Genomic DNA, 14,698 nt, shown 5'->3' on the forward strand with positions numbered 1-14,698 from the left:
AGAATAATAATGCAACGGTTGGAAATTCACAGACATGTTTGATGGGATTAAAAACACAGAAATCCTGTGCAACTATTACAAATACTCTGATGTCTGAAGTTTCAACACGAGGTGTAAAAAGGAGATCCTGGTTGCCCAGAGATTAGCTGCAGCTGTGACTGCCATTGCTTCTGCGCCGCTCAACCCACCTGCAGAGAGAAAAAAACAGAGAGCCTCCTCTTCAACACAAAAAGCTCTAGAGCACAGGAGGTCAACCACGACATGAGCAACAACTTTGATTTTATGCCTTATTTTTTATTTCATTATTATTGACTGCAATTTTAAGTGCAACCCAGGAAATTACACTGTGCAACACTAAGTGCAAAAAGATTTTTGTAACAAAAAAAAAAGGTGAAATGTGTTTTATACTACATGCACATTTAATTTTTTTGAGAGTGATCATCACAGCCTTGAATATGTTGATCATAAACAACGACTTTGAATTTTTTATGCTGTTTTTATTTTAAGATCTTAATAAGTCACTAGAATTAGGAAACCGTGTGTTTGGGAATTCAAAATTTAATTCTGCCTCATGCAAAATATGTGAAAATGGCTGACATTTGTAGACGAAAAGGAAAAACTGCAAATTTTAAACAATGAATCCAGAATGAAAGCTTTACATCATAAAACCAACATACTGAGTGTTCACAAAAAGTGTGAAGATCTTATTAATGACTTAGTCTTAAAATTTCAAAATTCTATTGTAAAAATCACCCTCCAAAATTTATTTTGATAGCATTGACACAGTCATGATGATTAAAAAAAAAAAGTGACGGAAAAAGCTGCAAAATGGCACTCAGTGAGTTAAAGATTGCCCCAGAAAAGTCTGGATATAATTGGTGGCAGCAACATGACGGCTATGCAGTAAGGGTTAAGTCCCATTTATTTACACTGGAGGCTATCTTTAGCACCATAACAAAATTCAGCCCTGGTCATGTGTACTGAAGAATCTTGGTTACTTTTAGGTTTTTACTGTTTTCTGCACAAAAAAAGTATTGTTCTCTCAGTTCAGGTCTCTAAAAGATCATTAAAAATGTTAAATTCAATTTTTTTAAAAGTGTTTACCAACCCTGTCCACTGTAGCAATAAAACAGCGTGGGTGATTTCTTCATCTGCTCCCATCAGCACAGGGCAACATCAGTAGGAACCTCCACAGCTTCAAGTACACTTTTCTCCTTGTGTTCCAGGTGGATCCTACTCCTTTCTATGACAACTGTGTTAAAGACTCTTGTGCTTGTGACAGTGGTGGAGACTGCGAGTGTTTCTGCACAGTTGTGGCCGCCTATGCTAAAGCTTGTAGTGATGCTGGGGTCTGTGTGAGATGGAGAACTCCGAACATATGCCGTGAGTTTGGCTACCTTCACACTGGAGTCATAGCAGACTGCATCCTAAATTTAGAGAACAAGAACACAGATGTACTTTATGTTTCTCTTTTGCAGCTATATTCTGTGACTACTTCAACGCCCCTGATGACTGTGAGTGGCACTACAAGCCTTGTGGAGTTCAGTGCATGAAGACATGTAGAAATCCATCAGGAAACTGTTCCAATCTCATCAGCGCACTGGAAGGTACTTCCAATCCATATTACGGGATTTGATGCTTCTCCATACTCTACTGTTTTGATCTGGTGAATGTGCTCAAAGAGTAACTAAAGCCCAGAGTTTGAGGTGCATCTACCCTGGAATTTCAAAACAGAGGGGGCATAAGACAAGCCAAGTTCCTACCTTTCTACTGTCCCTATCAGCCACAGCATCATTCAGTCTATGCTGCTTTTTTGATTTGACTGTTAGCCATAAAATCATAACCATTTGATGTTGACTTACCACAAGCTACTGGAATATTAGCTATGGTCATGGCGAAGACACAACTTTGTACATCAACCATATTTACAGAAAAACACGGTCTATTTGCAATCTCCGTTAACAGCAACAGAGTTACATTAATGTCCCTCAAAGACTGAAGGGTCCTGGGGTAACAATTATGCCCCAAAAATCATAGAGGGCCCCCACCACCGACACCAGCACATACATGTAAACAAGATTAAATTTATAGGCTGCTAACCTGGCACGCCAGATGGATTTGTTTCACATATCCATCTGGAAAACCACTCATAGACAGTGTTTGGGAAAGGGCAGAGCCTTTGAAAAAAAAAAAAACTTGGAGAGTGATTGGATGAACGTTCTGTCTGTCACATCTTTACGGGCCAATCAGAGCAAAAAAACGTGACGTAGCCACCCCTACTGAAGGAGTAAGCTCCATAGAGAACTGCATAATGCCACGAACCATAGCTACTTTTGACATGTCAATACATGACTTTGAAAAGAAAAAAGCTCAATGCTTTTCTTTGTTCTTCTGTCAACAAAAAAAGGTCGTCAAACACTGATAAAACTGGTGCTTTAGCAGCATTCACGCTAATCTCTTCCGCCATTACTGCACCAGCCTCTTGTTGCTGCTTGCTTACGTCATGACTCCACCATGCCCGAAAGTACTGCCCGTCGATGCTGATTGGTCCTGTCACTTTCTAACAGGCCTAAACAGTTCAGACGTCAGCTTTTGCAAGATGGATTCGCTAGTGAGAAACAGGGAAACAGGCATATCCATTTGCTTTGCAAGGTTAATAGGCTGCTATTTCTTTGAAATGCCTATAGCTTATAGTGGATTTACACTGACAGGCTACAGACTGTATGATTACAAAGAAGATTAAATCAGCACCTGTACAGATCTTGTGTCAAACAGGATTCACATTTGAAAGCACCTGTAGATATCCTCCATCATGGAGGATTCACACTGAACAACACCTGTGAAGTTAATGTGTGCAAGGCTGACAGACAGTAAAGTGCTTTGATCCTTTTTATATTTGAATGTGAAATTCATTCTTTTTTTTTTTTATCTTGAGGATTAATCATCCAGTAATGGTTTTGCAGGCTGCTATCCAGAGTGTCCTTTCACCCGTCCCTACTTTGACGAAGACTCCATGAAGTGTGTTGCTTGGGATCAGTGTGGCTGCTACGATGACAAGGGCAACCATTATCATATTGGAGAACAGCTTCCATCGGAGAACTGCTACACTTGGTACATCTCTTTACGTAAAGTAGGCTTATTATTAGACACAGGCATTTCTTATTCTTTTTATATTCGACCTTTTGACATTTTGCTATTTAAAAAAAAGTATTTGCTACTTTGAATTTGATAGCGGCAACACATCTCAAAAAAGTAGGGACAGGGCAACAGATCCTCCTGCTGGTCTTTTCTTCCACATAAACAATGAAAAAACAGAATTTACGCCGTCTTGGGGTTTCTGCTCTTGCATTGGGGAATCATGAGCAGGCAGCAAGGTGGTGAGCTGTCCTGCATGTCGTTCTTTACATGAGATGAATAAATCAGCACCGAGTATGACGTGTTGTTATGGCTACACAGATGGCAAGCGAAGTCCCGACATGTGTTTGAGTGTATTAAATCACATATAAATCCATATATCGTTACACTTTATGCCACTTCCTGCCTTTGGTTCGCAAGTTGGTCCGCTTTGCTTTCACACCTCAAACAAACCGCACCAAGGTTTGTTTGGAAGCGGACTGAGACCCCCTGTTTTCAAGCAGACCAGAGTCCGCTTGTTTGGTCCGCACCAGAGTTCGTTTGAGCTTTCACACCACTCCGAGCTATCCAGGAAAACGGACCAGAGTTCGTTTAAAGCGGACCAAACAGCTCTGATGTGAATGTGCCCTAAGTTAGAGCTGTCTTAGGCAAAGAAGAAGCCATATGTGAACACGATCTAGAAAGGCTGCCGTCTTCTCTTGGCTAAAGCTCATTTAAAATGGATTGAAGGAAAATGGAAATTTGTTATGTGCTCAGATGAATCAAAATTTGAAATTCTATTTGGAAACCCTGGATGCCGTGTCCTGCAGATTAAAAAGGAGAAGGACAATCTGGCTATCAGTTATCAGTGCATAGCTCAAAAGCCTTCGTCTTTGATGGTATTGGGTTGCATTCGTGCCTATGGCATGGGCAGCTTTCACATCCGGAAAGGCACTATCAATGCTGGAAAGCAGAGGCTTTAGATCAACATGTGCCCCCATCCAGACGTCTCTTCAGGGAAGGCCTCGACTATTTCTGCAAGACAGTGCTAAACCACATCCATCCCAACAGCATGGCTTCACAGTAGAAGACTCTGGGTCCTGAAATGGCCTGCCTGCAGTCCAGATCTTTCACCAATAGAAAAGATTTGAAGCATCATAAAAAGAAAACTCCAGCAAAGAAGATCTAGAACTGTTGAGCAGTTCATCAGACAAGAATGGGACGAAATTGCTTCCCTCAAACTCCAGCAATTGGTCTCCTCACTTCCGAGGTGTTTACAGGTAAACCTGGCTCTGTCCCTACTTTTTAAACAAGACTAGGGAAAAACCTAGTATATAGCTGACTGCAACTATCTGGGATGCCTGTTGAAATGCCTGACTGAAATGTGTGTTCTGGCAGAGTGATGTTGTCATGATTGTTAGTAGTTTATTATTTTTAGCCAAGGTTATAGTAAGTGGTTACTGAAATGTAAAAAGCTACAAGTTGTCCTCTCTCTTTCTCTGGCTCCTTCTGTGTGTGAGGAGATGAAACCTGAGCATCCCCCCCTCCCCTCCTGCTTTTGTTCTACCGCATCTGATTGGTTAAACACAGACACACATCAACTCAGCTGAAGCTCTCTGTATTCTCTGCTATTACTGCGCAAATGGAAGACAACACCACAGGAAAAGAGCAAAAAGCTCTCCCTTGCACAAGACAAGCTGTCGGTGTGGCTGTGCCCTGATTTCGACAGGATCAGCGCCTAGGTTGGAGTAGAGAGCAGTGGTTCCTACTGTGACATCCAAGCTAACAGCTAACGCCAGAGTAAGACGGGACTAGCCCACTGCCATGATCGGAAAGGCATGCCGAAACAGACTGGGAGTGTTTATTTTTCTGTCACAGAACGCTTTGAGTGTTGCTTTCTGCACTTGTTTGGATTTAGATATGTTGAGACAGAACGTTGAGATAGAAGCTTCGCTGCGGCTCAGTCCCCACTAATGACAGGCCTGCTAATGCGGTCATTTGCTGGGACACAACAACTCATTAGCTGTATACAACAACTGACCCTTCCCCCGTCATGATCACATTGTCATGCCAAAGTGGGGGGGCAGAAGAGCGACATCATCGTTTTCTTTCGCAGGTCTGGCTAAGGCCGAGCTAACATTCGGCTAGTCCACAAGCATTTACAAAGCAAGTTCCCTTTTCCCCCTCAACTATCACAGTCATGCCAAAGCAGCTCAGCAGAGAAGTGAAAACATCTTTCCCAACATGAAAAGCTTATAGGGTTGTTTTATTTTTTGTCATACAGCAATGTGGCCCAGTTCTGGTGAAACAGAGGCTAAAGCTATATCTGAGTATTTTGAGCAGTGGAGGCAGCCATTACAGACAGCATTCAGTCCAAGCAAACCCAGCTCTGTTATTGTAGGCCCTTGGAAGTAGCCTCAGTCAGTATACGGACAGAGCCATCTGTAGGACTGCCCTCGGTGATCAGCCAAAAATATGTTGCTGCCATCAAATTTGAAATGAGCTAGTGTTTCTCATGTAAAGTAAAATTTCTTAATTTCCACATCTGTTACATTGTTTATATTCTATTGTAAATAAAATATGGGTTTATAAGATTTGATAATCATTGACGTATGTTTTTATTAACATTTTAAACAGTGACCCAACTTTTTGGTAATTGGGGTTGAATGATTGTTCATATCATAGTAAAAAACAAATATCACAATATAACGTAAAAATGTTTAATGAACTTAGGGCGACTATTCAGGAAAATCAGAGAAAAATATCATTGGCATAATAATTTGGAACACTGTGTGGGGCTGAATACTCTGAGGGGCCTGAGCGTGTTTTCATCAGAGGAAGAGCTGGGCAATTCATCACACTTTTAAGAAATATCAGTATCTCTTCAAACTACATATTGGGCAGTGTTTAATTCTATAATGCCAAAAATTGCAGATATTTTCCTGAACACTGTCTAAAACCCTTTCTTCCCACCATGTCCAACCACTTTCGCAAATGTTGCGAACTTATTTCTGCAATTCAGACATCTGTATTTCTTGTTTGGTTAAAAATATGACTGAAGATCCTAAAGTTTTTTCTACTTTTTGACAACATCAATTACTAAAATAATGGAGATTTGCTCATTTTGAAAGATACCCTCAAAATGACCAAAGAACTTTCTTCAACTTAACCATGGAGTCTCCCTCATGCCTCCAACAGTGGCTTTCACTTTGCCACTCCCATGAAGCTTTGGCTGGTGAAGAACCCAGGCAACAGTTGTTGTATTCCTCTGAAATTATACAAAGTCTGGGTGTTTAAGCTGGATATCTAGATATTTGAGTACAACTTAAATGTCTTTGGATTGTGTATTTTGTTAGACCTGTAAAATATGATCATTTATGTCCAAACATTTTGAGACCATTGAGTGATAACTTCAATAATTTCTTCTGTTTCATAGTCTCTGTAAAAGCTCTGGAATAAAGTGTGACTACGACGTTCACTGTAAGTACACGGTATTTATGTCCATCCATCAAAAAATTGTTGGTCTCTCTATATCACAGAAGCACACAACTAAATAAACTACAATTAATCAACATTGTGAAAAAGTCATCCACTGTAAAAATGTCATTTCATTTGCAGATTGTCGTTGCTATTATGATGGACATTTCTACAAATATGGGGAGGTAATCGACAGTTATCCCGATGGCTTGGGATACTGCTTTGAGATTGTGTGTGGTGTCAACGGAACAATCAAAAGGACCCTCTCCCCATGTAAAACAACCACAACTGCTATACCTACAACAACCCCGTTCACATTCAGCACCTCAATTTCTACTAGCACAGTAACAACAACACAATCAACAACAACCAAAGAAACCACGACCTCCCCAACAACAACAACCAAAACAACCACTACAAGGACCACAACTCCGCCAACAACTTCACAAACACCGACAACTACAACTGAAACAACCACATCTCCTACTACTACTACCACTGAGACCACAACAACCACAAAACCTCCCCCTCCTACTACTACCACTGAGACCACAACAACCACAACACCTCCCCCTACTACTACTCCAGAGACCACAACCACAACTGAAACAACCACATCTCCAACTACTACCACTGAGACCACAACAACCACTGAAACCACAACACCCCCTTCTACAACTCCAGAGACAACAACTGAAACCACCACATCAGAAGAGCCAACTGAATCAACAGAAACAACAGAAACGACAGAAACCACAACAACAACCCCTCCCCCAACAACTACTACCACTGAGACCACAACAACAACACCTCTCCCTACTACTACTTCTACCACTGAGACCACAACAACCACAACACCTCCCCCTACTACTACTACCACCACTGAAACCACAACAACCACAACACCTCCCCCTACAACTACTACCACTGAAACCACAACAACCACAACACCTCCCCCTACAACTACTACCACTGAGACCACAACAACCACAAAAATCACAACACCTCCCCCTCCTACTACTACCACCACTGAGACCACAACAACCACTGAGACCACAACACCTCCCCCTACTACTACTACTACCACTGAGACCACTACAACCACACAAATCACAACACCTCCCCCTCCTACTACTACCACCACTGAGACCACAACAACCACTGAGACCACAACACCTCCCCCTACTTCTACTACCACTGAAACCACAGAAACCACAACACCTCCCCCTACCACTACTACCACTGAGACCACAACAACCATACAAATCACAACACCTCCCCCTCCTACTACTACCACCACTGAGACCACAACAACCACAACACCTCCCCCTACTACTACTACCACCACTGAAACCACAACAACCACAACACCTCCCCCTACAACTACTACCACTGAGACCACAACAACCACAACACCTCCCCCTCCTACTACTACCACTGAGACCACAACAACCACAACACCTCCCCCTACTACTACTCCAGAGACCACAACCACAACTGAAACAACCACATCTCCAACTACTACCACTGAGACCACAACAACCACTGAAACCACAACACCCCCTTCTACAACTCCAGAGACAACAACAACTGAAACCACCACATCAGAAGAGCCAACTGAATCAACAGAAACAACAGAAACGACAGAAACCACAACAACAACCCCTCCCCCAACAACTACTACCACTGAGACCACAACAACAACACCTCTCCCTACTACTACTACTTCTACCACTGAGACCACAACAACCACAACACCTCCCCCTACTACTACTACCACCACTGAAACCACAACAACCACAACACCTCCCCCTACAACTACTACCACTGAAACCACAACAACCACAACACCTCCCCCTACAACTACTACCACTGAGACCACAACAACCACAAAAATCACAACACCTCCCCCTCCTACTACTACCACCACTGAGACCACAACAACCACTGAGACCACAACACCTCCCCCTACTACTACTACTACCACTGAGACCACTACAACCACACAAATCACAACACCTCCCCCTCCTACTACTACCACCACTGAGACCACAACAACCACTGAGACCACAACACCTCCCCCTACTTCTACTACCACTGAAACCACAGAAACCACAACACCTCCCCCTACCACTACTACCACTGAGACCACAACAACCACTGAGACCACAACACCTCCCCCTACTACTACTACTACCACTGAGACCACAACAACCACACAAATCACAACACCTCCCCCTCCTACTACTACCACCACTGAGACCACAACAACCACTGAGACCACAACACCTCCCCCTACTTCTACTACCACTGAAACCACAACAACCACAACACCTCCCCCTACCACTACTACCACTGAGACCACAACAACCATACAAATCACAACACCTCCCCCTCCTACTACTACCACCACTGAGACCACAACAACCACTGAAACCACAACACCTCCCCCTACTACTACTACCACTGAGACCACAACAACCACAACACCTCCCCCTACTACTACTACCACTGAAACCACAACAACCACACAAATCACAACACCTCCCCCTACCACTACTACCACTGAGACCACAACAACCATACAAATCACAACACCTCCCCCTCCTACTACTACCACCACTGAGACCACAACAACCACTGAGACCACAACACCTCCCCCTACTACTACTACTACCACTGAGACCACAACAACCACACAAATCACAACACCTCCCCCTCCGACTACTACCACCACTGAGACCACAACAACCACTGAGACCACAACACCTCCCCCTACTTCTACTACCACTGAAACCACAACAACCACAACACCTCCCCCTACCACTACTACCACTGAGACCACAACAACCATACAAATCACAACACCTCCCCCTCCTACTACTACCACCACTGAGACCACAACAACCACTGAAACCACAACACCTCCCCCTACTACTACTACCACTGAGACCACAACAACAACAACACCTCCCCCTACCACTACTACCACTGAGACCACAACAACCACACAAATCACAACACCTCCCCCTCCTACTACTACCACCACTGAGACCACAACAACCACAACATCTCCCCCTACTACTACCACCACTGAAACCACAACAACCACAACACCTCCCCCTACTACTACTTCTACCACTGAGACCACAACAACCACATCTCCCCCTACTACTACAACCATTGAAACCACAACAACCACAACACCTCCTCCCCCTACTACTACCTCTGAGACCACAACAACCACAACACCTCCCCCTACAACTTCTACCACTGAGACCACAACAACCACACAAATCACAACACCTCCCCCTACTACTACTACCACTGAGACCACAACAACCACAACACCTCCCCCTACTACTACTACCACCACTGAAACCACAACAACCACAACACCTCCCCCTACAACTACTACCACTGAGACCACAACAACCACAACACCTCCCCCTACTACTACTACTACCACTGAGACCACAACAACCACAAAAATCACAACACCTCCCCCTCCTACAACTACCACCACTGAAACCACAACAACCACAACACCCCCCCCTACTACTACTACCACCACTGAAACCACAACAACCACAACATCTCCCCCTACAACTACTACCACTGAAACCACAACAACCACAACACCTCCCCCTACTACTACTACCACTGAGACCACAACAACCACAACACCTCCCCCTACTACTACTACCACCACTGAAACCACAACAACCACAACACCTCCCCCTACAACTACTACCACTGAAACCACAACAACCACAACACCTCCCCCTACTACTACTACCACCACTGAAACCACAACCACAACACCTCCCCCTACAACTACTACCACTGAAACCACAACAACCACAACATCTCCCCCTACTACTACAACCACTGAAACCACAACAACCACAACACCTCCCCCTACTACTACTTCTACCACTGAAACCACAACAACAACAACATCTCCCCCTACTACTACCACCACTGAAACCACAACAACCACAACATCTCCCCCTACTACTTCAACCACTGAGACCACAACAATTACAACACCTCCCCCTACAACTACTACCACTGAGACCACAACAACCACAACATCTCCTCCTCCTACTACTACTACCACTGAGACCACAACAACCACAACATCTCCCCCTCCTACTTCTACCACTGAGACCACAACAATTACAACACCTCCCCCTACAACTACTACCACTGAGACCACAACAACCACAACACCTCCCCCTCCTACTACTACTACCACTGAGACCACAACAACCACAACACCTCCCCCTACTACTTCTACCACTGAGACCACAACAACCACAACATCTCCTCCTCCTACTACTCCTACCACTGAGACCACAACAACCACAACACCTCCCCCTCCTACTACTACCACTGAAACTACAACAACCACAGAAACCACAACACTTCCCCCTACTACTACTACTACCACTGAGACCACAACAACCACAACATCTCCTCCTCCTACTACTCCTACCACTGAGACCACAACAACCACAACACCTCCCCCTACAACTACTACCACTGAAACTACAACAACCACAGAAACCACAACACCTCCCCCTACTACTACTACCACTGAAACTACAACCACAACACCTCCCCCTACTACTACTACTACCACTGAAACTACAACAACCACAACAACCACAACACCTCCCCCTACTACTACTACTACTACTGAGACCACAACAACCACAACACCTCCCCCTACTACTACTACCACTGAAACTACAACAACAACAGAAACCACAACACCTCCCCCTACTACTACTACCACTGAGACCACAACAACCACAACACCTCCCCCTCCTACTACTACCACTGAAACTACAACCACAACACCTCCCCCTACTACTACTACTACCACTGAAACTACAACAACCACAACAACCACAACACCTCCCCCTACTACTACTACTACTACTGAGACCACAACAACCACAACACCTCCCCCTACTACTACTACCACTGAAACTACAACAACCACAGAAACCACAACACCTCCCCCTACTACTACTACTACCACTGAGACCACAACAACCACAACACCTCCCCCTCCTACTACTACCAATGAAACTACAACCACAACACCTCCCCCTACTACTAGTACCACTGAGACCACAACAACCACAACATCTCCCCCTACTACTACTACCACCACTGAAACCACAACAACCACAACATCTCCCCCTCTTACTACTACCACTGAGACCACAACAACCACAACACCTCCCCCTACTACTACTACCACTGAAACTACAACAACCACAGTAACCACAACACCTCCCCCTACTACTACTACCACTGAGACCACAACAACCACAACACCTCCCCCTACTACTACTACCACTGAGACCACAACAACCACAACACCTCCCCCTCCTACTACTACCACTGAAACTACAACAACCACAACACCTCCCCCTCCTACTACTACCACTGAGACCACAACAACCACAACACCACCCCCTACTACTCATACTACCACTGAAACTACAACAACCACAACAACCACAACACCTCCCCCTACTACTACTACTACTACTGAGACCACAACAACCACAACACCTCCCCCTACTACTACTACCACTGAAACTACAACAACCACAGAAACCACAACACCTCCCCCTACTACTACTACCACTGAGACCACAACAACCACAACACCTCCCCCTACTACTACTACTACCACTGAGACCACAACAACCACAACACCTCCCCCTCCTACTACTACCACTGAAACTACAACAACCACAACACCTCCCCCTACTACTAATACTACTGAGACCACAACACCTCCCCCTCTTACTACTACCACTGAGACCACAACAACCACAACACCTCCGCCTCCTACTACTACCACTGAGACCACAACACCAGCAGAAACCACAACAACCACCACTAAGACAACAAGTCCCTCTCCTACTACAACAACAGCACCAACAACTACAACACCGACAACTACTACTAAAATCACTACCACACCATGTTATTGCACGTTTAATGGAACCTTATTTAAACCTGGTAAGTGATCCTCTATTTTAACTTCTTTCCACTCTTACAACAGGGATCTGTGGTAGACACTGCAGGCACTGCTTGCTGAAATAGTGGTACATCTGAAAAAAATAGAAAAGCATTCAAATGTTTTTTTTTTTTTCCTGTCATTTAACTCAAGAAGTGTCACTTCCATATACTCTCATTTATGCACGCAGTGATTGGTCGAAACTCCTTTTGCACAAATTTTGCAACATGGCATGGAGGCAATCTGTCTGTGGCACTACTGTGGTGTTCAGCTCATTTGTATTGTTGAGGCTTGTTGTCTCTCATCTTTCTCTTGACATTTCCCTAGAAATTCTCTTGTGGGTTCAGGTCAGACCAGTTGGCTGACCAATCAAACACAGTAACAACATGGTCAGTAAACTAGTTTCTGGTAGTTTTGGCTTCACTGTGGACAGGTGCTTATAGTCTTGCTGGAAAAGGAAACCAGTATCTCTATAAAGCTTCTCAGATGGAAACGGGAAGGTCTCTAGAATTTCCTGGTAGATGGCTGACAGCATTGACTCTGCACTTGATAAAGCACAGTAGACCAGGGGTGTCAAACTCAAGGCCCGGGGCCCAAATCCGGCCCATGGTACAAGTTATACCCAGCCCCCAAGCTCATATCTTATTTTAACTATAACTGGCCCACCGGTATGAGGTCTGCAGATTTACTCCAGTATAAAAATGTAAACTAAACCTCGATGATTAAAAAAAATCCTTAAGTCATCAAATTTAGAGTTAAGAGTATAAAAATGTCAAATAAAATTAATTTGTGTTTTCATTTTCAATTTTGCATCTTAAAATTACAACCTAAACTTGCCATTTCACATTTTTATTTCAAATTTTGACCTTTTCAAGAAATAATTTTGGCCTTTTAAACACAGTTTTTTAAATTTCATCACATATTTTGCATTTTAAATTCACAAATACTAGTTTTACCTCATATTTTGGCCTTTAAAACTCATGATTTTGAATTTTATCTCATATTTTGGCCTTCTAAACTCACAACCTTTAATTTCATATTCTCATATAGAGCTATAAAATCCTTTTAAATCCACAGCTGTGAATTTTGTCTCATATTTTGATCTTTTACATTCATGATTTTGACTTTCAGTCTCATATTTCTGTCTTATGAATTTTTTTTCTATTCTATTTTTCTTTTAATTTTGTGTTTTGACCTTTTAACTTTTTTATGTTGATGTTTATGGTATTTATCATCAGATTTAGAGCTAAGTTGTTTTTTACTTCCCATAATTCATCACTAGTGAAAATGAGGTTGACGGTTTTTGGTTAAATGTTGACCCTGTTCGGCCCTCAGGTTAGACCTTAATCCAGATTCTGGCCCCCGCTGGTACTGAGTTTGACATCCCTGCAGTAGACCAACAGCACAGATGACATGGCACCTCAAACCATCACTGACTGTGGAATCTGACAAAAATGGTCTCAAAGCATCTTGGATTCCATGCCTCTCTGATCTTCCTCCAGACCCTGGGAGCTTGATTGCCAAATAAAATTCAAACTCACTTTCATCTGAAAACAGGGTTTTGGACCACTTAGCTATGGTCCAGCTCTTTTTCTCCTAGTCCAAGTGAGACGCTGATAATGTCTGTGGTTCAAGACTGGCTTGACACTAAGAACACAACACTTGTAGTCCATTTCCTGGACCCATCTGTGTGGTGGCTCTTGATCCACTGACTCCAGTTTCAGTCCACTGCTTGTGAAGCTCCCCTAACTTCTTGAATCTGCTTTGTTTGACAATCCTCTGAGGGCAGAGCTCATCACTGTAGCTTGTGCTCCTTTTCTAAGCACACTTTTTCCTTTAAGTCAGCTAAAATTCTGAGATAGTGGATTTTGATTTTTGTGAGCTGTAAGCCATAGTCATCAAGATTAAAAAACTGAAGCTTGAAATTTTTCACTTTGTATGAGATAAATCTAGAATATCTGGAATTTTAACTTTATCTGGAAAAGCACTGTAGCTTTTTCATTCGGTCTCTGGTCTGTTGGTGAACTTTGTTATCTCTTTCTAAATAGTTACCCTTGC

The 14,698-nt window shown here is 43.4% G+C and overlaps 1 protein-coding gene across 1 annotated transcript in view; it reads left to right on the top strand.

The window, feature by feature from the left end:
- LOC121520251 (mucin-2-like) overlaps window positions 1–14,698 on the top strand; it is a 47,868-nt gene that overhangs the window by 25,748 nt on the left and 7,422 nt on the right. The window contains exons 10-14 of the mRNA XM_041803625.1: window positions 1,227–1,383; window positions 1,479–1,607; window positions 2,964–3,111; window positions 10,193–11,159; window positions 11,205–12,302. Of these exons, the coding sequence (XP_041659559.1) occupies window positions 1,227–1,383; window positions 1,479–1,607; window positions 2,964–3,111; window positions 10,193–11,159; window positions 11,205–12,302 (2,499 nt within the window). The remainder of the gene's footprint in view (window positions 1–1,226; window positions 1,384–1,478; window positions 1,608–2,963; window positions 3,112–10,192; window positions 11,160–11,204; window positions 12,303–14,698) is intronic.

Source organism: Cheilinus undulatus, linkage group 13, assembly GCF_018320785.1.
Source record: "Cheilinus undulatus linkage group 13, ASM1832078v1, whole genome shotgun sequence".
Taxonomy (NCBI): Eukaryota; Metazoa; Chordata; class Actinopteri; order Labriformes; family Labridae; genus Cheilinus; species Cheilinus undulatus.